General features: G+C 41.5%; 1 protein-coding gene across 1 annotated transcript in view; it reads right to left on the bottom strand.

Moving 5' to 3' along the window:
• SLC24A3 (solute carrier family 24 member 3) overlaps positions 1–25,116 on the bottom strand; it is a 630,513-nt gene that overhangs the window by 45,518 nt on the left and 559,879 nt on the right. Inside the window, exons 8-9 of the mRNA XM_007525384.3 lie at positions 10,577–10,602; positions 5,820–5,873 (exon numbers count right to left, since the gene is read on the bottom strand). Coding sequence (XP_007525446.3) covers positions 5,820–5,873; positions 10,577–10,602 — 80 coding nt within the window. The remainder of the gene's footprint in view (positions 1–5,819; positions 5,874–10,576; positions 10,603–25,116) is intronic.

Below are 25,116 nucleotides of genomic sequence, written 5' to 3'. Positions count from 1 at the left end.
AGTCAGTCATTGGCTGATATTGGGACTGCTGGTGAACATGTGAGGTTCATGCCACTCTGCTGATTTCTGTGTATATTTGTTGTTCTTCTTAATATAAAGGTTTCCCTCACTTTCTAGACTCAATAGGAGAGCCAGATATACTAGTAACAATAGGCAGGAGGCAGGATATTTATATTTTGACTCAGAAGCTATTTTCCTAATAGAATCACTGACTTATATGAGAGTTTACTTCTTTTTTTCTTTTCTTTTTTAAATTTTTATTTTTTCCTTTATTGGGGATTAATGTTTTACCATTGATAGTAAATACAATAGTTTATACACATACAACATTTCTGTTTTCCACACAATACACCCCCCACTAGGTACTCTTGTCATCCGAGAAGAATTTCCCTAGTTGGCATGGTTTCTGATATGAAAGGGGAATGGTGTTCTCTACTTGAGCGTTTCCATGAAGTTCTGGGTGATATGTGATCGGCATAACTAGTAGAAGGAATGGGACAGGAAGCTTAGTGTTTCTTGCTATGAGTCCCCTTTTCTAAGAGAGTTTACTTCTAAAGTACAACTGTGTGATATACATTTATTCTGATGTGAACAAAAGGCTAATAATACCATGTATGGAATTATTATGAATGTTTTTATTTTTTAAATATTTATTTATTTATTCCCTTTTGTTGCCCTTGTTTTAATTATTATTGTTGTTGTTGTTGACGTCATCATTGTTGGATAGGACTGAGAGAAATGGAGAGAGGAGGGGAAGACAGAGAGGAGGAGAGAAAGATAAGACACCTGCAGATGTGCTTCACCACTTGTGAAGCGACTCCCCTGCAGGTGAGGAGCCGGGGCTCAAACCGGGATCCTTATGCTCGTCCTTGTGCTTCGCGCCACCTGTGCTTAACCCGCTACACTATCACCTGACTCCTGAATGTTTTTATTTTTAAAGGTATTTCTTATATTAAAGACATATATTTATTAATGAGAAAGAGAGAAGAGGAAAAGAGGCAGAGAGAAAGAGCTAGAGAGATAGACAGATGGAATCAGAATATCAGTCTGATATATACAGTGCTAGGAACTGAATTAAAGACCTCATGCTTGTGGGTATGTTGTTCTAACTACTGTACCACCTCTCATATTAAGAGTACTCTAGAAAGCCTGTTGGTTAATAAATCAGTATTTCATCCTTACAAAATCATTTTAAGGTAGGGATATCTATCCTATCTAGTCTGTCTACCTATCTATCTATCTATCTATCTATCTATCTATCTATCTATCTATCTATCTATTATTTGTCTTTTCCAGAACTTCACTGCACCAAGATGACTTTTTCAGATGAGACAGAGATAGAGAAGCACAACACTAAAGCTTCCTGCAGTGCAGTGAAGGCCAGGCTTGAGCCTGGGAGTGTGTATGACAAAGTAGGTGCAGTATCTAGGTGAGTCATTTTATTTATTATTTTTAGTGTTTGTTTATATTTAAACAGTTTTATTCTAAGTCAATATATTAATATTATATTTATTATTTTCTTTTTTAACATCTTTAAAAAATATTTTTATTATTAGATAGAGACAAAAATTTAGAAGAGAAGGGGAGATAGAGAGGAAGAGAGACAGAGAGATACCTGTAGCCTGCTTCACCACTTGTGAAGCTTTCCCCCTGCAGGGGGGTACCAGGGGCTTGAACCTGGGTCCTTTTGCAGTGTAGTATATATACACTTAACCAGGTGCACCACCACCTGATCCCTATTTATTATTTTCTTAATTTGTTTTTGTTTATTAGATAGAGATAGAAAAATCAAGAGAGTAGGGAAGGAAGAGGAGAAGAAAGAGAGATACCTGCAACAATGGTCCATTTCTTGTGAAACTTCCCCTTGCAAGGAGGGGCTGGGGGCTTGAACCCTGATTCTTGTGCATTGTAACATGTGGTCTCTACCAGCCTGGTTACATTTCTTATATTAAAGACATATATTTATTAACTAGAAAGAGAGAAAATGAATAGAGGCAGAGAGAGAGAGAGGAATAGAGGCAGAGAGAGAGAGAGGAATATAGATAGATAGATAGATGATAGATAGATAGACAGATAGATAGATAGATAGATAGATAGATAGATAGATAGATAGATGATAGAACCAGAATATCAGTCTGGTATATGCAGTGCTACCACCACCACCACCACCACCACTACTATTACTACTTTGCCACCAGAGTTACTGCTGGGACTTGGTGCTACATGACAAATCTACTGCTCATCTTTCTTTTTTTTTTTCCTGTCTTCCTCCCTTGTTTCTCTTTATCTTTCTCTTCTTTTAATTTCCTATTTGATGAAACATAGAAAAATTGAGAGGGAAAGGGGGAGAGAAAGAAAGAGAAAGAGACACTTGCAGCACTCCTTCAGTACTTGTGAGGCTCCCCCCACCACATTGTGCAGGTGGGGATTGAAAGCTTGAACCCAGGTCCTTGCACACTGCAATGTGTACATTCAACCAGGTGCATCACCACTGACCCCTCTTTCTTTCTCTTTATTTCACAGAGATAGAGAAAAATAGAGAGGGAGGAAGGAAAGAAAAGGAGAGAGAAAGACTGAAGCACTGCATTACTGCTCGTGAAACTCACCCATTCCCATGAAAGATCAGATCTCTAATCCGTATGCAAAGTAATGTGTGCATTCTATCAGGTATGATATCACCACCACCTACCCACCCCCACAGTGAACTACCTTGCCTGTAAGGTAGGAACTATTAGTAAGCTTGTTTTATAGAAGAGGAAATTGAGATTCAAGATGGTTGAATAACTTGGCTAAGGTTCCACTGCCAGTAAGGGGCAAGATCTGTGGTCTGGGCTGAATGTGAAGCACCTTATCATAACCACCAGGCTTTGTTGCCTCATCTGGGAACCAAATCCCAAAGAATCAAGCCAGATGTACAGAAGTAGAATGGTGCCAACACCAAGTCTGTTCCCTTAATGTTTCTACTTTTATGGCCACACTGATTTGCTTTTGACCTTCATACAGAATGTTTAAAGTCACTGTAAAGACATCTAGCCAGGAAGCAGCTGACGATTCCAAATATATGCTGTTTTTAATTGCTGCTACTCTGTTTCATATTTTTAATTGAGTGTTTGAAACTTTGTGTTTGCACCCCAAAGCTATTTTACTGTGAAGCATGCAATTTGATAAATCAGATTTTATAAAACCCAATGATTAAAGTCTCTGATTGCAGAGGGGGGATGGCTAAGAGAACAGAGACTTCAATTTAGGACTTAGGACCAGAATTCATGCAGAATATTCTATGAGCACAGTAACTGCTGTTACTCATTTTATTTGCATCCTGTGGGTTTGAACAGCTGGAAGGTTGGCAGATCTGAGGCATCAGCAGAAACACACCTCATTAACTTTCACATTGGAAATGGTCTGAAGTGGAGGAGAGATACTGTTGGCTCACTGTGTTATCTTAACTTCTGTGTGTTCTACTAGTGCTCGATGGTCATTATGATGGCTTGGTAGAGGGGCATAGGGTCCAGAAAATGCAAGGTAGTAAAATTTTTCAATAATTCTTCTTTACATGAGATCTTATTCTGAAGCCCTGCTAGTTCTGTGACTTCCCTAAGGAATTAATTATGAGTCATTCTTTCATCTCAATTCAGATTTAAAACCCAGGATCAATGCTGAGCATGTAGTAGTAGCACTCAATAATTTCTTCTAGAATACTGGACTTATATTTTCAAAAAGGCAGAAGAGAACCTTATTGTATTTATTTATTTATTTATTGGATAGAGATAGAAATCTTGAGGAAAGGGTGAGATAGAAAGGGACAGAGAAAGAGACACCTATAGCACTGCTTCACTGCTACTGAAACTTCCTCCTCTGTAGATGGAGACCAAAGGCTTAAACCTGGGTCCTTCTGGATTGTACCATGTGTGCTCTACTAGGTAAGCTACCCCTCACCCAGAAGAAAACTCCTGACACTTCAAACCTAGAGCCTCCAAAAATCTAAAAATGGACAAAATAGTCAAATAAGAAACACTGAATGAAGATGTGTATGCCATTGAAGCCTCCTCACTGCTTCCCTAATAGTTTTGCTATTTGAAGAAAAGAGGAGAAAGATGGCTACTCCCATCTTTAAGAGCTTTTCCTCTGGAGTCCAGAATTTTTGGAAAGCCTTTGCATCAATTCTTATTTTTGTAGGAGTTCATATACTGAAATCTTATGGTAGGGGGCAAGGCAGGGGTCCCTAGTACAGTGTATGTGTTACCATGCAAACGGACCCAGATTTAAGCACGGAGGAAGCTTCATGATCTGTGAAGCAATGCTGCAGGTGTCTGTATTACTCTCCTCTCTATCTTCTTTACCCTCTCAATATATCTGACTTTATTAAGCAAATAAACAAATAAATAGAACTTCTACTATAGAGCACAACTTATGTTTTTGTAAAAGCCTCTAGCTTCCTTTTTTATTAAATTGTTATTAATAGTTTGTTGCAAGATTGTAAGATTACAATTTGTAGTTACACAACACACCCACCTCTAAAGATCTCTATCCCCACACTCCCACCTCCCAAGGATAACCACCATCATTCTCAAAGGTCTTATAAACAATATGCATGTTTCTTTTTTGTTTGAATTTCTTTTCTTCTTCTTTTTTTTTTGGCAAGTTCATGTATATCAGATCTTTAGATTCCACATACAATTGAAACCATCTGGTAGTTGTCTTTCATCTCTCTACTTATCTTGCTAAGCATAATCACCTGCAGTTCCATCCATTTTGTCAGTCATCTCATAACAATTCAACATGAGGATACTCTAGAAATGCCCTCTTCCAGTTAGAAGACCCATATACTGTGTTCACACTAAACTATAGGTGAGTCCCTGAGATGTATTGGAGGCCATATTGACAGGAATGGAGATATATCACTTATAGTATAGCCTGGACATCAGTCAAGCCAGTACCTACATTTTGTTCACTATTTCATGGGACATTTGCCAACGGCTGCACTGATTACTCACAACAGGGCTCCTGGCCACAGGTGCCCACAATTAATTTTTGCCAGGTCTCAACTATAAGGAAAATGTGATATGCCAATTCCAGACTGCAACCCGATCTGTCTAAGCTGGCAACTTCTGAGAGTGCTCTACTTTCATACCCCCCTAGAGATGCAGTCAGTCCTGTGGTCACATATGCTGGGGAAGATTCTAGACTAATTTAGAATAAAAGAAGAGGTTTCCAAAGGGGCAGGCAGCTGCACCACCAAGTATCTCTGCGTTATTTATAAGGTCCTTGTCTCAACGGTCCTTGGCAAAGAGAGGTACCAACACATTGATGATGAAGAGGCTTAAAAGCTACCCTAGAGAATAGGAAAGATCAGTCTCATAATTCTTGATAAGACAGCAAGTTATCCAGACTCTAGGGTGGGTTTGGGAGGGGAGGAGGGGAAAATTATGTGGCAGTTTTAAAACAGATCCACAAAGTCTTAAGGCACTGTCTTCCTTAACCTTTATGAAGCATACGTTACTGAGTTTTACCTCCTTTTTGTCTAAGAGAAAGTGATAAAACAGTCATGAGCTAGGTTGCCAGATCCTGAAGAAAGGTGAAGCTTAGAGAAATGTCTCAGCTGCAACACAAAGCTTTGCTTCTGCCCTCTCAAATGGCTGTGAGAACCTTTGGGACTGCTAAAATAAAAATCACAGTGATTCATTTTGGCCTGCCCAGAAACTGCACAGGTGTGATGTTACTTTCTAAAACCAGCCAGATACCTATCTGCTTTCCACCACCACACCATGCTGAATGTGCTGAATGTTTTGGAAAGGAAACAAAGAAGGTTTTTTACTTACTTCATGATGACAATGTAGATAAAGTACATCAGCACAAGGACTAAAGACTCCCACCTGCATACAAACCAAAAACAATTAGTTAAAGAAAGTCACCATAGATAGATGTTCCCTTGGCTACACATAGGGCTACTTAGAGACATAACTGATGTGAACAGCAGATAAACCTGCCAGGCAGGTTACAAGTATGTACTGGCCCACAGACATTCTCTCTGCTACATGCTATGCAGCTATATACTATCTTTAGCTTTCTTCTCTATTTAAAGGGAAAGCAATTAATTCCTCTGTGCTGTTTGTTCACTCAAAAGAATGTCTTGAACATGGCAAGCTTTTTATAATACTTGGGAATATAAACCTATATTTACATATCTTTCTACAGGTTGATCTTTCAGTAAAACTATCAGGATATATTTACAAAGGGCACACTAGAGGAATTGATAGGAAAAAATGAGCACATAGGAGCAACATAAATAGACACACAGAGATTAGGCACACACACACACACACACACACACACACACACGTGGATGGGGTGGGGTGTGGGAGATGAATAAGAGGAGAGAGAACTAGTATGGGGAGGAAAGAGTCCAGCAGGAAAGTTAAGAATGAATAATCAGGAACTCAGTTTAGAGAATGGCAGACAAGGGAAAAATAGAAACAAAAACAAAAACAATGAAACCCACTGAAATGTTCTTTGACCTTTTGATAATTTGAGTACTTCATTTAAAAAAATATTTATTTAATTTACTTATTCCCTTTTGTTGCCCTTGTTGTTTTTATTATTGTAGTTATTATTGTTGTCGTCAGTGTTGGATAGGACAGAGAGCAATGGAGACAGGAGGGGAAGGCAGAGAGGGGGAGAGAAAGATAGACACCTGCAGACCTGCTTCACCACCTGTGAAGCGACTCCCCTGCAGGTGGGGAGCCAGGGCTCGAATTGGGATTTTTGCGTTGGTCCTTGCACTTTGCACAAGGATTTTGTACATGCACTTAACCCACTGTACTACAGCCCAACTTCCTGAGTACTTCATTAAAAAAAAAAACACAAAAAAACCAGTAACAAAAAAAAAAGAGACTTTGATATCTAGGTTCACTTCTTGCTGCATAGTTAATTATTTAATTGCAGGAGTGACAGGCTCTGAGAAAAGGAGGTTTGTCTATGAAGAAACTGCTGGCTCTGTCTTATCCTTCCTATTTTGTTTCAAATTACATGTCTAGAAATGAATCCTAGGGAAGTAGCCAAGTAGAAATGACGCACACACAAACATTTTCTTGCAAGGGTATTAAAATATTAAAATGGTGGTTAAAGTGCAAGATGGCTATAAGAAGGGAGACTAGGTATGTAAGCTGTAAGGATAGAGTTGGAGAGGTAGGGTACCTGCATTGCCATGCATATGACTCAGGTTGTTAAAGTTACAAGTATGTTCATATGATGGGCTCTACAAAGATGTTAAGAATGATGAAATCCTTCTTCACTTCATCTTGGATGGAGCTTGAAGGAATTATATTAAGTGAGATAAGCCAGAAAGAGGGGGAAAAATATAGGATAAGCTCACAGGTAGAATTGAATAAACAGTAAGAGAAAGGAGAAACATAAAATAGAACTTGGAATGGCCTTGGTGTATTCCATCAAAACAAAGGATTCTGGGAAAGGAGGGACCTTGTGGGGAGAGCTTTGTGCTCCTAGTTTATGATGGTGGAAAATGATCTAAGCTGGGGGTGAAAATGTTTTTCAGACACATATCATGGTGAGATAAATTGCACCCATGTGCCAGCAACTGTACTGTAAACTATTAACCCACTAATAAAATGATAAAATAAAAATGTAAAGATAGCTAGAGAAATAGCTCACTGGGCACAGCATATGTCTTGTCATGCACTTGGCCCAAGTTTGGCTCCACAAGGGAGCTCAATGTCATGATCCTGTCTGTCTGTCTGTCTGCCTGGATCTATCTATCTATCTATCTATCTATCTATCTATCTATCTATCATCTATCTATCTATCTATCTATCTGTCTATCTATCTAAAAATGTGGCCTGGGAGCAGTGAAATTGTGAATGCATGGAGCCCTTGCTCTATCAAAATGGAAAAACATACAAATGCATATATGTGATTTATAGAAGGTACTTCTATATAGAAGGTACAGTTGCCATTTTTGAGGACCTGGGTTCAAGTCCCTGTCTCCACCTGCAGGAGGAAGCTTCATGAGCAATGTAGTAGTGTTGCAGTTGTCCTCCTTCTCTCTCTGTCTCTTACTCTCTGTCAAAAACTAGAAGGAAGAAAGGAAGGAAGAGAGAGAGAGAGAGAGAGAGGAAGAGAGAGAGAAGAAGAAGAAGGAAGGATGGATGAATGGAAGGAAGGAAGGAAGAATAAAAGTGTCTACCAGGAATGGTAGAATCATGTAGGCACTGAACCCCAGCTATAGACTCGCTGGCAAAAAATTAAACAAATTTTTAAAAAGGAGAAGGTTCTTGGGACACTATTGAGAGAAGAAATAAAAATGTCCCAATCCCCATTCTGCTATGTTTCTCAATTCTCTCAGCAAACTTCTCAAAAAAGGGTTGCGAACCTCCGTGACAGTACCTCCTAGTCAGTTGTCAACTTTCTCTGGTCTGACTTCTACATGCATTGATCCTGGAATCACCCACCATCAACCTACATTCTCATACTTCCAGGGACAGTTTCCTGTTATGCTGTTCAATTTCTTGCCATCATATGAGAAATGACCACATGCCTTTCCTCATAAAGCATGAACCTTTCCTGACTTCAGAGAGGCTACACTCCTGGCTTCTTTTTGTCCTCCTAATTTCTCCACTTTCACAGTCCAGCCCCTAAATCTCACAATGTTCTCCTCTCTTCACCTACACTCTCCCTGGGTGATGTCCTGAGTTGCCATCAGGATGTCAGTAACAAAGTTCCCATCTACCCCACACTTTTTTCAGCTTCTTCAGATCCACACAGCCAGTCAGTGTAACCCCCACTCCCTCGCTGTATGGCACAGAAATACCCATCATAATAGAATTCTCAATTCCTACTCCATAGCTCTCTCCCCTCCCTGCACCCACCCAGCTTTGCCCTTTTAAGTAAACTATTGGGCTATCTGGAAATTCATGATGTGTTTTTCTATAATTTTCTGTGCAAAAAAGTGCATCATGACTTTTCTAACAACCCAATTCAATACCCCCTGCCAAGTTCAGTCTCAGCTCTGAAAAGTCAATGTGGAGCCCTACTTTCCCTTCTCTCTCACATTCATCAAGGGCTCTAAAACCCCCAACATTTCCCAAAGTGCTGGTTTCTGTACTCCTCCCCTCCATTTCTCTTCCCTTTCTTCCCCTCCCTTCCCCTTCCCTCCCCTTTTCTTCCCCCCTTCTTTTATTAGGGCAGAAAGAAATTGAGAGAGAAGAGGAGAGAGAGAGAGAGAGAGAGAGAGAGAGAGAGAGAGAGAGAGAGACCTGCAACACTGCTTCACCACTTGTGATGATCTGTCCACAGCCTTGCAGGAGGGGACCAGGGACTTGAACCTACTACTCTCAAGTCCTGAAAATCACAGCACTATCCTAAGACACACAGAGAGGTCACTCCAGCAAATAGTTAGCATTAATTTTGCTGAAAGTAAAGAGTGAACTCTCTAATGTCTTTTCCTAGTTCATTTGTAGCTTTAGACAATGCCATGCAAGTCATCAGCTGACAGTGCCATATCTACTATTCTTGGGAGAACCTTTCTGGTTGTTGTCTCCAAGTCTCCATCTTGACTCCACCTTCTGTGTCTACTATTCTTCTGATACTATTTCATAATACATTCCAGCAGATCAGATATTTGGAAAATTTTAGCAAGAATGAAGAAAACATAATACACCTGATTTCTATTTTCTTTTCAAATATATTTGATTTGCTTAGAACTCATCTCAAAAATGGAGATTTAGATAGTGGCCCAAATGCAAATGTCTTCCTATGTTGAATTTGGCTGAATTTTTTTATGTTGAGAAAACAAGCTTAAAAAAAGAAATAAAGAAAGAAAAGAAGAAAGATAACCAGATTGTCTCTTGCACAAGATGGCTATGGGGAAGGAGAGGTGTTGGGGGCCCACACAGAACCTTGGCGGGAGTATGTGGCAACACAAACACCTGATGTGTAAGTATAAAAATACACCTGAAATGTAAAAGTGATGTTAAATTACTAATTAAAAATTAGAAAAACAAAATAAGATAATGGGTAATAGCCTAATGGGTATGCAAAAAATCTTTCATACCTGAGGCTCTGAGGCCCCAGGTTCAGACCCTGGCAACAACATAAGCCAGATCTGAGCAGTGCTCTGGTAAAAACAAAAATAAGTAAAAGGTTACCAATCTTTTGGAACACTAGTATCTCCTTGAATGTTGGGCAGAGCTTTAATAAATTAAAATTAATTGAAAAGCTTAGATAGTGATTCCTAATCTAGACGTGGAATTTGGTTTATGGAGACTTGCTGTGGACACAGTTTGAAAAGACCATCACCCAGCAAACTGCTGGCGACAGAAAGGTACAATTTAATCATGATATCTAACCTGGGAGGTAAGGATAGTTAGATACTATGATCCCAAATGGAAGCCCATCACCCCAGTTCAAGGAAAAAGATCATTGCTGGATGAAAGTTAATTCAGAGAATTCCTGAGAAATGTTAGTTGTTCCTGCTATGGAATTTTCTTTCGTTCCCAAATGCTTACTCTGATTTTCTAGATATTTAATTTTGCAACATAACCAGGGAAAGAGAAGAACTTACCAGGAAACTTTCTCGTCGTAAATGAACTGTGGAAAAAAAAAAAAAGAAAAAAGATCGCATATTAGACACACGTGCATGAGCAAATGTGCACAGATGAGGATTCCACACTGCCCACTCATCCATTTGTGTGTGGTGGAAATGGGAACTTGGGCTGGTTTGGACCACAAAGCACCTACAGGTAAACTCCTGTGTGTGAAGGTTTAGCGTTTTTCTGGTGTTAAAGTGGAAGGTGGTGGTATCGCAGACTAGTCAGAGGGACATGCTGGGCTGGGGAGAAGCATCAGGTCACCCCACCTCCTGTAGTAGAAAATTCTGTGCAAGAGTAAGATGATAGAAGCACAACTGAGAAGTTTTACAGAGCAAGATCCAGTGCTGAATTCTATATCTGGACGAGGATGAAGAAGCTTGGAAGAGGCTTGCAAATGTTACTTGCGGGTCATCTGTATGGTACCTGTATGTCTCTTTACTCTGCACAGAAGCATGTGGACTTCTATGGACTCAATATTTTTCTTTCGGTTGAATTATTTTTTTTTTCATTTTCTTACACGAATTATTCTCAAAGGGAACTTTATATCATAGCCAGAAATGGAGAGTCAGTAACACTTGTTACCATGTGTAAAGAGGTGGGGAAGGAAGTAAATAGAGTACTAACAGTGATGGAGAGAGTACTGCCTGGACACTGTTGGTCTCACACTTCCTAGGCCACAGCCCTACTCTATTGTTGGAGAAAGAAATGAACAAAGGTCAGAAACAGTGAAAGATACACAAGTGTCAATCACCCCCCATCCCCTTCATTAGGGTCCAGAGAAAATGCAGAAAGGAGATGGCCTGGTGGTGGTGCACCTGGTTGAGTGCACATATAACAGTGGCAAGGACCTAGGTTGAAGTCCCCAGTCCCCATCTGCAGGGGGAAAGCTTTATGAATGGTGAGGCAGTATTTCAGGTGTCTCTCTTTCTCTCTCTCCCTCTCTGTCTGTTCCCTTCCTCTCGATTTCTGGCTATCTCTAGCCAATAAATAAATAAAGATAATAATAATAGAAAATGCAGAAAGGATAAACTGCTAGAGTGAATTCATCTAAGCCTGCATTCAAATATCATATAAGGCCATTCTTCACTTTAAGGACAAAAGCAGGTGTAATTCTGGTCCTTTTATTTATTTATTTTTATTTATTTTGTTATTTATTTATTAGATGGAGAAAGAAATTGAGAGGGGTGGGGGAGACACAGAAGTAGAGACAGAGAGACACCTGCAGCACTGCTTCACCACTTGTGAGGCTCTCCCCCCTGCAGGTGGGGGCCAGGGGCTTGAATCTGGGTCCTTGCACATTGTAATGTGAGCACTTAATCAGGTGCACCATTGCCTGGGCCCCTGGTCCTTTGATTTACACAAGGTAATGGAAATGCAGAGAATATAATGTCTTCTTGGAGCTGATTAACTTGTTGCAGAGTGGGTATGAGAACTCAGGTTCGACCTGGCTCTTAAATGGATGTTCTTTATATAACACACCATTCTGCCCAGATGGCACGCTGTTGAAAGTAGATGGGTGTACCTATATTTCAAAACTGAGGGGTGCCAAGAGAGCAGCATTCTGTCTTTTCACACAGGATGCTGCTGCTCTGAGTATGTTCGTCACTGAAGTTTTTCTTCTAGGATAGTAGCACCTGTGGAGGAGACTTGGGTGGGTGGGTGAGGGCATTTAGCAGCATGATCTGGGTGTAAAGTGTCATTGCTACCATGGTAGCCTCTGCTAACAAAGTGCACGTCACTTTAGCCGCCAGGGTTATGATAAGGTTTAGTTGTAAGAGATGCAGAGACCTTGGATAAATGCATGGTGCTTGAAAAGACCACTGGGCCATGATGTTAAAGGTCCAAATATAAAGAGGAGGAGAGAAAAGCCACACTTATTAGTAATTCATTATCCTTTCTCCTAAGATACATTGACTCCATCAGTTTTTAGATTCAACAGACTGACATTTGGATGCAAATGTCAAGACCAGAATGAGAGGGGAATGAAAAAAAGAAAGGAAACACTGTATGGTGTGGAATGCACTCCCTGCTTCTGTAGGAGCACTAGATTTAAATTTAGAACAAATTATTTAAGTTGGAAAACATTTTCTATTAGTTGAAGTTAATTCAATATCAGTCCTGGAAAGTGGGTTGGAACAATCAATTCATAGACACTTAAAAGAGCAGGAGATGCTAGTAAAGAGTTTATTAGAGCGCCAATTTAATTGCCATATACCAGGAATGGCAGGCTCTACTCTGACTAGTATGAAAGCATCTTGTAGGAAGCCTGTATTCTATGCAATCTAGTGATATGGGGGCACAGATCACTGCTAGTCTACATCATTCCACAATCATAGTGATGACTATTGATGTTTCCATTATTATTCCAACAATCATCTCAATGGGAATAAATTAGAAGGAGCTTCATTGTACAAGGGACCCCAAACTGAGAACAGAATTTGCAGAGAGCATGATACAGTTGTAGAAATAATGGGGGCAATCTTGGATGAGCATGGAGAAGACACACAAAGATAGAGATTCATGAATCTGAATTCAAGACAATGGGTATATCCTAGGTGGAGGGAGGAATGTTGGGGAGGGGCTCTGGTTCAGGGAGGTAGATAAAGCAAGAATTACAGATCAATTCAATACAGTGACACATGGTAGAGATCTGGACACCTCCCCCAGCCCAAAATAATGCATCAATGCCCATCATTCAAAGCCAGGAGTCCTCATCTTCCCTGTGGCTAATAAGCATGAATTTGCCCTGCAGTCTGAATGAGCTGGGTGGAAATACGGGAGAACTCAGAAGATAAGAGCATTCGAACAAACGGATGAAAAGAGTCTAGAAATCAGGTGTTAAAAACATCTAAGTGGAAGTAAGGTCATTTCTGGTGAGAAAGGAGAATAGTAAGGTCGAAACTGCCTCTAGCCTCTGGTGATACTGGGAGGAGTCCTTCAGTGGAGGACCATCCATTCTGAAGACTGAAAATCAGAGAATGGGCTCCTCTTTGGTGAGAGTACATTTCTGGACCTTTCTGATGGAATGTTGGAATTTCTTTGTCTAAAAACCACTTTTTTGTCACTTCAGTCTTGTACATGTGGAATATCTGTGCTCCAAGCTGACTTTTTCAGTGATAGAGAGACAGATAGACAGGGCGATGATGAGAACACCACACCACTGAAATTTCCCCCAATGCAGTGAGCCAGGGACTCAAACCTGATTCGCAGCACATGACAAGGGGTCCAATCAGATAAGCCACTGTAGTCCCTGGAATCTCTTAAAATGACATGAACAGGTGATTCTGATGGGATAAAACTGATGGCTGGGGTGGGGTGCGTAGCGTGTGTATGCGATTTGTTATTATTCTTTATAGGTTTTACTTTTATTTATTTTCCCAAGACAAGTGTTGCACATCCCTTTCTATTTTCACATTCTGCATGTGTAAATGAGGAAAAAAACAGCTTCCCCTATCCTCTTACTGCAGTATTACAGAGGAAAAGCAAACTTGACACCATTTATATATCACCTCTGAAACAAGGACTGCACCCCCCAGTTTCTCATGGTCACCACTAGGTGGGGCTCACATCCCAGCCCTCTGTCCATATTCCTTCTGCCAAGGCCAAGGAGATAAAGAAGTCGGTCCATTTTTACAACTCCATTAAATCTCTGGAAGAAGGAAAAGCACCCCCAAGCCAATCTCTGAAGGAGGCTCTAGTCAACACACTATGATCCTAGGACAAGCTGATGTTCTGCCTGGTGTTCTGAGTTGAGGGCAGAGAGTGTGGATATGCTTTTCGTACGGCAGGACCTTGTTGCTGTGGCTTTCAGAATGTCATCTTTTCTTTTCCCAGTGAGTTTTTGAAATCATGCTTTGGGAAAGCAGTTCTTTACCTTGAATTTTTCTGGATGTGACTGGGGCCAGACTTTGATCATCCCAATGGGTTGGAGTAGCTTGACTAGTTGTTTGGGGTGACCTCTGAGATCTCTCTGACCTGTATGTGTCTTGTCTAGCTACCCTGGGTTTCACTGTTAACCTCCCATGCACTCTGTAACTGCACCACATGTGAGTATGAGAACGAGAATTCAGCAAGACACTCACTTCCTCTTAGTTTCAGAGAAATGGTGAGGTACCATGGAAACAGTTTTCAGCACTAGTGTCCCAAGTCAGACAGACTTCATCAAACAGGTGGGTCCCTGGAAGACAGAACATCCCTGGGAAAGGCTCAGGGTGTGCCCTCAAGATGGAAGGGCAGGCAGAGGTGAGAGGACTTTCTAAGGAGTGTGGCCAGAAGCCAGAGGGTGAGGATGAGGCTCTCCTCTCTTAGTGGCAGGCAGGAGCCAACCACACACTGTGCTGGCCATTGTGGATTCTAACCATGGAACTGGACATTCACATTGCTAAAGACTGCACAGCTTCTTCTATAATCACTGGCATCATTAGTATTTTAAGCAGCAAAAATAATCAAAGAGAGAAAAGCAACACCATCATTTTCTTTCATGTGTGGAAACCTTGAAAATCCTTCTTCCCTTGTGGGAAACAGAAACTGCACCCCAGTCCAACCTTACTCACTATGGATTTCTCTTTTCATAGCATGGATATTCCCCCCCTCGTGTCCCTATAGGAGACCTGTCTAGAGGGAGTCCTGAACTCTAGGGGGCAGGGGGGTACAGATGGTTGTGCTGAGATCACAGTGTTCCAGCTGAGGAGAGGAATCAGATGGAAGGTACTGGAAAGTTGCTCCTATGCACCAGTGTAGTTTACACTTTCAGGCTCTACAGAAATCCCAGGATTAGGAACACCAGCAGCCTGAGTTGATAGTGCTGGATGTTCCAGTTCTCTAGTAAAGAACATCTACAGGCAAGACCTGAGCAGAGATGACCACATTATGTCAGTCTGTTGTGGCAGGCCACAGAGCAGAAAAAGGACATGAGGATGGATTTGGGATTCATCTTGCCTGCTGAACCAAGAGAACCATGTGTGCTGAACAGTTCAAGAGCAACACAGATTACAAGTGCAATTTCCAAAAATTATTTTTCCAGAGAAGTTTCTCTCCGATCCCTCCAGTCCACTGGTCTATACCTCCCTGTTCCAGGAGCAAATGAAAAGATGATCCAATTTCCTTATGTACCCCAATGACACTGAAAACAGGCACCTTCTCTAAGGGCTGTAATTAAAAAGCATGCAACTCTTTGTCTGACTGTGCTGACTTACTGAAGAAACTTAAAGCTCTGTCACTCATTCCCTGTGAGAGTTCTTCTAGCTACCAGAGTTTTCCCCATTTTGCCAATGGAATCAAGATGTTCTCAAGGAGGCATATAAGAACCTAAAAGCACCACCACCACCACTAAACTTGGAAAGAAGAGTCTCATTATTGATGAGGGTGAGGAGTGGGACTAAGAAGGGGGTGGTGAGCCTGAGGGGCAGGGCTGTGGCAGTCAGTGGAGAGTTGAGGGCAGTTATAAACATGTCTCTAAGCTGTAGTTTCTTTTAGGCTGAGACAGGAAGATTTCTGAATTATTAAAGATGAGATGTCTTGATGAATGAATTCCAGGAGAAGGAAGATATTCCTTTCAGTCTAGATATGTGAGTGTAAAGTTAACATAACAGTCATGCCTCTCAAGCTACAGCTGACTGGTGGGTGAGTGAAAATCAGGATGATTTCAAAAAGTAATAGAAGGTAGGTTTTATTGGGGGGGGGATCTGAATTCTTCACTTCTTTGTTGGAGTGGGGTTAGTTAGCTGTGTCATTATAGATGCCTACTCTGGTGAACCTGAGGCTTTCTAGCTTCAGGAAATACCTGAACTTCTGGAACCTTCTGTTCTGCCATATATAAAATGGGACTCATAACAGCTAGCACTCATGGTTTTCAGTACTGAACTAGAGAACTTTACTGATAGATCCAGCATGTTGTATGGTTCTAACTTGAGTATGAGTCTATATTTATTAAAAATTGTGGATGCCTGTGAGAATGCAGGTGTATTTTCCATGCAAGGACTTGTTTTCTAAAATTGGACAATTCAGTATTGCAGGCACTAGCTACATGGAGCTACATATGATTAAATTAATGAAGATTCCCTTCCTTGGGCTCATCTTCTGCATTTCAAGAGCTCAACAGTTACATACTGCTAGTGGCTACCATAATGGACAGTACAAGTTGAAGGTCAACTGCCAAAGTTCTGCTAGATAGCACTGCCAAGACCAGTTCCAGTGGTTGTGTGAGTCATGTTCTCTCCTTTTGTCCCATGGGACCCCCTTCACAGAGGGCACTGCAATGAACCCCTCCCCCCCCAAAGAGAGAAAAATGTCACCTACATTGACCCTTCCTGCCATGCTGTCTCTTGGGTTGCCCTGATGGCCCCACCACTTGTGTCACTGGCTCACCTGGCCCTTCTCCAGAGAGGCACCACAGGTCTGAATCTGCCAGTGAACCCACATTCTCCAGCACCTGTCCTGGAGGCTAATTCCTGCCCCCCCCCCCCTCCGGAGATTTCCCTCCTCCATCAGTCCTCCATCTCAGAACAGAGATTAAGGGTAAAAATAAAGCATTCCTTTTAGGGCAGCTGTTAGACTGAGGATGTAATGAATCATTTGCATTTATGTAAATTACACAATTATGTAAATTACAGTAACATTTCAATAAAAGAAACTGGCAGGCCTGCTGAATGGAATATGAAGAAAGTAGTACTGGAGACTGGAGCTGTCCATGGTGGGATACGAGCAGCTGGAGGGGCTGTAACAATTTCTAGACTAGCTCGTTACAAAGGCAGGCTCCAAAGAACCCGAACCTCCCAGGATTTAAAAGTTGACATTTTTCTTGTGACCTAGAAGGTGGCACAGTGTTGAGCATGAAAACATGAGGTTCTGAGTTTGATTCTATACATCTCATGTGCCAGCATGGTGCTCTGGTTCTTTCTTTCTCTCTTATTAATAAATCAATAAATATTTAAACAAAGGTGATACCTCTTCTGTAGAGAGAGACCAAAGTTATGAGGTGGGTCTCCTAGGCCAATGCCTGATGCTTCACTGGGGAGAATGTCACCTGGGCTAAAGGTGGTGCTTAATGGACTGATGGGAGGGTGCCCCAGAAACCAATATATATAGAGAGATAGCATAATAGTTATACAAACAGACTTTTATGTCTGAGGCACCAGTGATCCCAGATTCAATCTCCAGCCCCACCAAAAGCTGGAATTGATCAGTGCTCTAGTTTCAATATATATATACTCCCTTTTTCAGTTTTTTAAATTGCCACTAGGGTTATCACTGGGGCTTGATGCAGGCACTATGAATCTACTGCTCCTGGTGGCCATTTTTTAATTTTTTTAATTCATCTTTCTATTTTATTTTATAGGACATAGATAAAGTGACAGGCGAAAAGGGAGACAGTGAAGGAGAGAGGTGGTCTGGGATGTAGCACAGTGTATCCACTGGACTCTCAAGCATGAGAAGGAGATAGAGACACCTGCAGAACTGCTTCACTGCAGTGAAGTATCCCCCCTGCAGGTGAGGAGACAGAGCTCAAATCTCCATCTTTGCACACTGCTTAGGTCCCAAATTTATTTTATAGTGAGAGAGAGAGAGAGTGACTGAGAGATAGAGGTAGAGAGAGAACCAGAATATCATTCTTCCTCATGCTTGAAAACCCAATGTTTTATCCATTGCACCACCTTTAAGGAAGTCACACTCTATGTTTCTTAAAAATTTGCAGTGAGTACCTCCCTAACACTTCCTCTCCACTATTCCAAGCTTGGGACCCATGATTGCTCAACAAATTGTTTGGCTTCATATGTTAACTCTCTTTTCAATCACCAGGTTCCAGATGCCATCAGGATGCTGGCTAGGCTTCCCTGGATTGAAGACCCCACCAATGTGTCCTGGAGCGCAGCTTCCCCAGAGACACAACTTACTAGGGAAAGAGAGAGGCAGACTGGGGGTATGGACCGACCAGTCAACGCCCATGTTCAGCGGGGAAGCAATTACAGAAGCCAGACCTTCTACCTTCTGCAACCCTCAACGACCCTGGGTCCATGCTCCCAGAGGGCTAGAGAATGGGAAAGCTACCATGGGAGGGGGTGGGTTATGGGGATTGGGCGGTGGGAATTGTGTGGAGTTGTATCCCTCCTACCTTATGTTTTTGTTCACTAATCCTTTCTTAAATAAAAAAATTTAAAAAAAAAAAGTAGAACTGTCTTTGACAATAAAGAGTTCCAGGGGCCAGGCAGGTGGTGCCACGCCTGGTTAAGTGCACATATTACAGTGTGCAAGGACCCAGGTTCAAGTCCCTAGTTTCCAGGGGCGAAAGCTCCAGGAGTAGTGAAGTAAAGCTGCTCTGCTGTCTCCCTTTCTATCTTCCCTTTCAATTTCTCACTATCCAATAATGAAAATTAAAAAAAAAAGCTCTTGCCTTCTCCATTAACAACCACCACAAACTAGAAAACAGCACAGAGCAAAGGTTAGGCAAAACCCAAATACCATAGTGGAGTTAATTCAGAAACAAACTGCTGGTTTTACCAGTGTCTGTGCTCCTCCCCACCCTCCTATGTATTTTGCTTTTCTACCCATGCAGGTTTATTAGCGTTTAAGTCCATTAAAGCTGGTTCAGAATCCAGGTAATAATGACTCTATTAGCATTCCTCTCCCCAGAGGCAGTGAGCATTCCTGGAAATGGCCGGCCTGTTATTTGAATTCCAAGGTCCTAGGGAGTGTCCCCAGGGTAAACTGTGTGATCTGAAAGACCTCTCATCCAGGATTCATACAGAAGTGGGGGGGGGGGGTCTGGACCCACTTAGTTGGGACTTGCCCTCTGGGTTAATGAGTTCTTTATTGCTTTACCTCCAAGGAGGAGGGCAGGGAGGGGGGCTAACAAACACCCTAAACTCTAAAAGTCAAAGTGAATTATTTAAGAATGTTGGTCATTGTGACTAGGGGGAAGAACTTTTCATTGTAGAAATTTTAAGTGCCTATTGTTTAGTCCTACGGAGAGGATTAATATTTTACCAGGAAGCCTACAACAAGAGTGACTTTGTTACTTTGAAAACAGGGTAAATATAGCTAGAAAAGCGAGTATAAGCACCATGCTGGGACCAGTGTATGGAGTAGATTTGGGGACACTGATGAAAATGCATTTCCTAAGTGTGGAACTTCTGGGTACAAAGACTGTTTATACTCCTCAGGCCAGTTGAAACCTCATGTGAAAATGACCCACAGGACAAAGTGCAGTGAGAAGCCCCCATATATTTCCTTTGTGAACCTCAAAATTCTTACTAGAATTAACCATAGTACAACAGAATATATGCATGTCCTGAAAACCTGGTATTCCCCTTCTGAAGCTGAGCTTCCCCCTGGGCTCAATGTCTGGGTTCTACCCTAAAGCCTCCTGAAATAAAGGCTCTGGGTATCATGCTTTAAGTAAACACTAGGGCATTTCTAGTGGACACCCATGTTGGAAAACCACCAGTAAAAGTAAAAAATGCCAAGACCAAATTAGAGTTTTGCTCCCCCGCCCCATGGTTAGCTCTGGAGTTCAGTGGCTGCATGACTCCACTGCTACCAGGAGCCATATTTTTCTTTTCTTTCTTCAATATAAAAGATGAAAGACAGAGAGAGAAGGAGAGACAGCACAACACTGCTCAGTTTCCTCCCTATAGATGCTCCCATGTGGTTGTTAGGATTTGTACCATAAGATCTTCATGGGAACATGTGTTGTCTATCAGGTAAGTAATCAGCTGCTTCTTCCCCCCTCAAATTTCATCTTTTCCACTGATTCTGATCAGAAAAGAAATCCAGTTTTTCTGAAAATCATGAAGGTTCATCCCTGCACCCCAGACAATAAAACCTTCAGGTTTGAGTTTTTGCTATTGCTGTCTTACAAGGGAAACAGCTGTCAGCTGCGTGCATGTCCAGCTGGCTCAGCTCTGTGGTGTGTTCCCTGCACACGAAGGGGGCAGATGATGGCTCTGCAGAGACCTTGCTCTGGTGAGTGTCCCCTGTCGCCTGAAGAAGTAACATTGCTTCACTGTTTCACACATCAGTAACAATGATTACATTTACTTTGGCCATGTGTGGATAAGACTGATAGAAGACACAGCCTGGGAGGTGTCTATATTGAAAATTGAGTTGGAAAGGAGAAGCCAGTATCAGCCAGATTGCTTTTGGGATGGACACTTCCAGGTTCATGCTCCCAAGAGACCTTGGCCTGTATTCATCTCAATTTTATTTTTATTTTATTTTTTTATTTAAGAAAGGATAAATTAAGAAAACCATAGGGTAGGAGGGGTACAACTCCACACAATTCCCACCACGATTGCCACCTCAACATGCTACACCTCAGACTGTGTCCAGAGACTTCACGTGTGGAATGACAACCCTTCAGCTTCATTACTTGGGTGAGACCTTTCCTTTCATTGTATTCTCTAATTCCATCCCAGGTGGTTCACTTTCTAACAAAGTCCCAAAACCTAGATATACACTAGTTTCGGTGAGAGAGAGAGCATATGTTCACACATATCCATAAACTACTGCAAAATATATACCTGAAAGGAGAAGTACACTAGAGTTTGCAGTGAGTACCCCCCCAACACTTCCTCTCCACTATTCCAAGCTTTGGGTCCATGATTGCTCAGCAGTTTGTTTGGCTTTGTATGTTGACTCTCTTTTCAGTCACCAGGTTCCAGATGCCATCAGGATGCTGGCCAGACTTCCCTGGACTGAAGACCCCACCAATGTATCCTGGAGCTCCACGTCCCCAGAGACCCACCCTACTAGGGAAAGAGAGAGGCAGACTGGGAGTATGGACCGACCAGTCATCTCAGTTTTTTTTCTCTCTTTTAGATTCATTTTTTCTAAATCATTTTTATTTTTTATTGGATAGAAACAGAGAGAAAATGAGAGGGGGAGAAGAAGGTAGATAAGGAAACAGAGAGACACCTACAGACCTGCTTCACATTTGTGAAGCTTTCCCCTTAAAGGTGGGGACTGGGGACTTGAACCTGGGTCCTTGTACACTATAATATGTGCACTTAACCAGGTGGGCCAGAGCTTGGCCTCTAGTTCTGTCTCTTCATGATAGTGGCTATCTTTTTTATTTTTTTCCTTCTGGAACTTAATGAAGTAGAGAGTTGTATCTATTTGTACTACTCTTTAACCACAGCTTTTAAAAAAAGTAATTAAAAAAAATCCTAGAAGGCCCTCAAGGTAGAAGGGCAGCATGTACCTCTCAGCTTAGTACATTGCAGGGGTAGTACATGCAGGACAAAGTTTGATACAGAGTTTGAAAGCCTGTGCTGAAAGGAACAGAAGATTTCTACTGAGGTGGTCAGACCTTTCCCACAGGTAATAACTGGGATCAGGAACATCATTACTGACTGCTCTCCTGAATTCTACCAACCAGGCATTCAACAGATAAGTGTTTTTTTTTTTGTATGAATATGATGTATTTCAATCTTTGTGCTCCCTGGGGACAAGTCTTAACTATTATTATTATTAATTTTAAATTTTTTATATTTATTTATTTGTTGGATAGAGACAGTCAGGAATTGAGGGGGAAGAGGGTGATATAGAGGGAGAGAGACAGAGACACCTGCAGCACTACTTCACCATTTGTGAAGCTTTCCCCCTGCAGGTGAGGATCAGGGGCTCAAACCTGGGTCCTTGTGCACTGTAACATGCGCACTCAACCAGGTGCACCACCACTTGGTCCCCCTTTATTTATTTATTTATTTATTTATTTATTTATTTATTTATTTACTGAAATCAGGTTTATTACTGGGGCTCAGTGCCAGCACTATGAATCCACAATACCTGGTGGCCATCATGTCCATTTTTCTTTTCTTTCTTTTTTCTATTTTTATTTGACAGGCCAGAGAGAAAATGAGAAGGGGAGATAGAGAGGGAGAAATACAGAGAGACACCTGCAGACCTGCTTCACCACTTGTGAAACATCCTCCCTGCAAGTGGGAAGCTGGGGCTTGAACCGGGATCCTTGCTTAGCCAAGTGTGCCACTGCCCAGCCCCCATCATTATTGCTTTTACCACTAAGGTTATTCCTGTGGCTCAGTGCCTCCATGATTTTACTGCTTTTGGTGGCCTTTTTCTTTATATTTTAATGGAGCATAAGAAAGAGAATGAGGCGTGGAGGGAGAGGAAGATGGCGGCCTGAGAAGTTGCTGACAGCGAGCGCTCTGACCGCATTGTCGGCAACGGTAGGATTTTCTGCCTTTAGCAGGCCAGTTAATAAAGGGTGACACCAAAAAGTGAGTGCAGTTTAATTTGGGTTAAGAATTAGAGTAAAGGTGACACGGACTAGCGGGGCTCCAGAATTCCCAGGGCGCTGGGCAAGGAGAGTGCGCCGGGCATTGTCCTCCGCCCGCCCAGGAAGGCGGCTCCTCCACCGGTTGCAGAGCCAGGCGGGCAGAGGACCCGGAGTGAGCACTTTAGCTCGGGGGCTTCCTCTTGGGAGAATCCAGGGTCCACCGCGACCCTGAGAGCAGATCCAAAGACTTCTTGAGTATAGCTCTCATTGGATCAAAGGATTTGGAGCTAGTTTTCATTTTTGAGAAATCCTTTAAAAAACTCTGGAGGAGGGGGTTTCCCGGAAGATGGTGCACGGAGAAGCTGCTAGCCTTTGAGCTCCGGACACATCTCCTGTAAACAATAGGATTGTCTGCCTTTAGCAGGCCAGCCAATAAGGGGCCATAGCGATCATACCAAGGAGGTGTCTATAACTTAATTTGGGTTAAGAATTAGAATAGGGGAAAAAAATTCTTTTTTCTTCCTTTTAATTTTCAAGCATACATCCTTCCCGCCGCCCCTCCCCCCCCCCCATAAGCAGTGCCTGGGACCAGCTACTAGCAGGATACCCCATACCACCAAACAGGTTTTTTTTTTTTTAAACTCACTGATACACATTTGGGAAGTTCCTCGCACTGCTCTTTAATTACAACCCTTCTTCTTATCTTCTCCCTTTTCTCTCTCTTATCTCTCTCTATCTCTTTTTTTTATTTTTTATTATTTTTTTTTATCTTGTCATACACTTCTTTCTTCTTTGCCTTTCTGAATTTGTGAATTACTTTGGGGAAGAAATCTGACCCAGAGTGGACTCTCTATGTGTGTATCTCTGCTCTAGTTCCCTTTACACTCTTGTTACCCCTAGAATATACACTGGATAGTAGATTTGCATAACTATATATTCTTGCTATCCTCTCTTTCTTTTCTCTTTCTTCACTGGGATTTGGTTACTATTTTTTCACGGACTGGAGAAATTGTTTGGCTAACTGGTAACGATTAAACTCCTTCAATACTTACTTCAGTTGCTACTGTAATTCCAGAGGTTGGTGAGTGCAATTGTCATAAAGGTATTTAGTACAGTGTTACTTGTGCTCAAAACACAACAACTGAGGAACAACAGAGCATTAAAAAAAAAAAAGAGAGAAACACATAAATAAAAAAAAATGGGTAGATTAAAAACAAATAAAACTGCTACCCCAATGAATGAAGACAAGAGCCCAGAAGAAACCACAAATCAGTCAGAAGTAACCATAGATAAGAAAAGTATGCAAGCAATAATAAACTTATTAATCACAGAAATGAAAACAACATTGGAAGAAAGGAATGGGAAACATTCCTTTATTAGGGAAACAACAGTTGAGACCCCCAAGGAAAATACTGATTATCTTGAGACAATTAGAGAACTGAAAGCTGAAATAGCTGTAATGAAGAAAGAAGCTGAGGCAAGGGAAAGCAGACTAACAGAAGCAGAAAACAGAATTAGTCAGACAGAGGATGAGTTAGAGAAAACTAAGAAAGAGGTGAAAGAGCTTAAAAAGAGATTGAGAGACACTGAAAACAACAACAGAGACATATGGGATGATCTCAAAAGAAGTAACATTTGTATAATTGGCCTGCCAGAGGAAGAAAGAGAGGAAGGGGAAGCAAACATTCTAGAGGAAATAATACAAGAAAATTTCCCAGACCTGAATAACAGAAAGGATATCAAGGTGCAAGAGGCTCAGAGAGTACCAAACAGAATCAACCCAGACCTGAAAACACCAAGACACATCATAGTCACAATGAGAAGAAGTAAGGATAAAGAAAGGATCCTAAAGGCTGCAAGAGAGAAACAAAAAGTCACATACAGGGGAAAACCCATAAGACTTTCTGCAGATTTCTCAACTCAAACTCTAAAAGCCAGGAGGGAGTGGCAAGATATCTATCGAGCCCTGAATGAAAAAGGGTTTCAACCAAGGATAATATATCCTGCTAGACTTTCATTCAAGCTAGATGGAGGGATCAAAACCTTCTTAGACAAACAACAGTTAAAGGAGGCAACTATCACCAAGCCGGCCCTGAAAGAGGTACTAAAAGACCTCTTATAAACAAGAACATCACTATAATACTTGTAATATATCAGAGTAAACAAATCGTTTTTTAGAACAATGGCACTACAATACATTAAATCCATAATATCAATAAATGTCAATGGCTTAAACTCACCCATCAAAAGGCACAGGGTGGGGGGATGGATCAGAAA

The sequence above is a fragment of the Erinaceus europaeus genome, chromosome 1, assembly GCF_950295315.1.
Source record: "Erinaceus europaeus chromosome 1, mEriEur2.1, whole genome shotgun sequence".
In the NCBI taxonomy this organism is placed as follows: domain Eukaryota; kingdom Metazoa; phylum Chordata; class Mammalia; order Eulipotyphla; family Erinaceidae; genus Erinaceus; species Erinaceus europaeus.
Note: the sequence above shows the minus strand (reverse complement) of the source record. Positions and strands in the feature narration are given on the sequence as shown.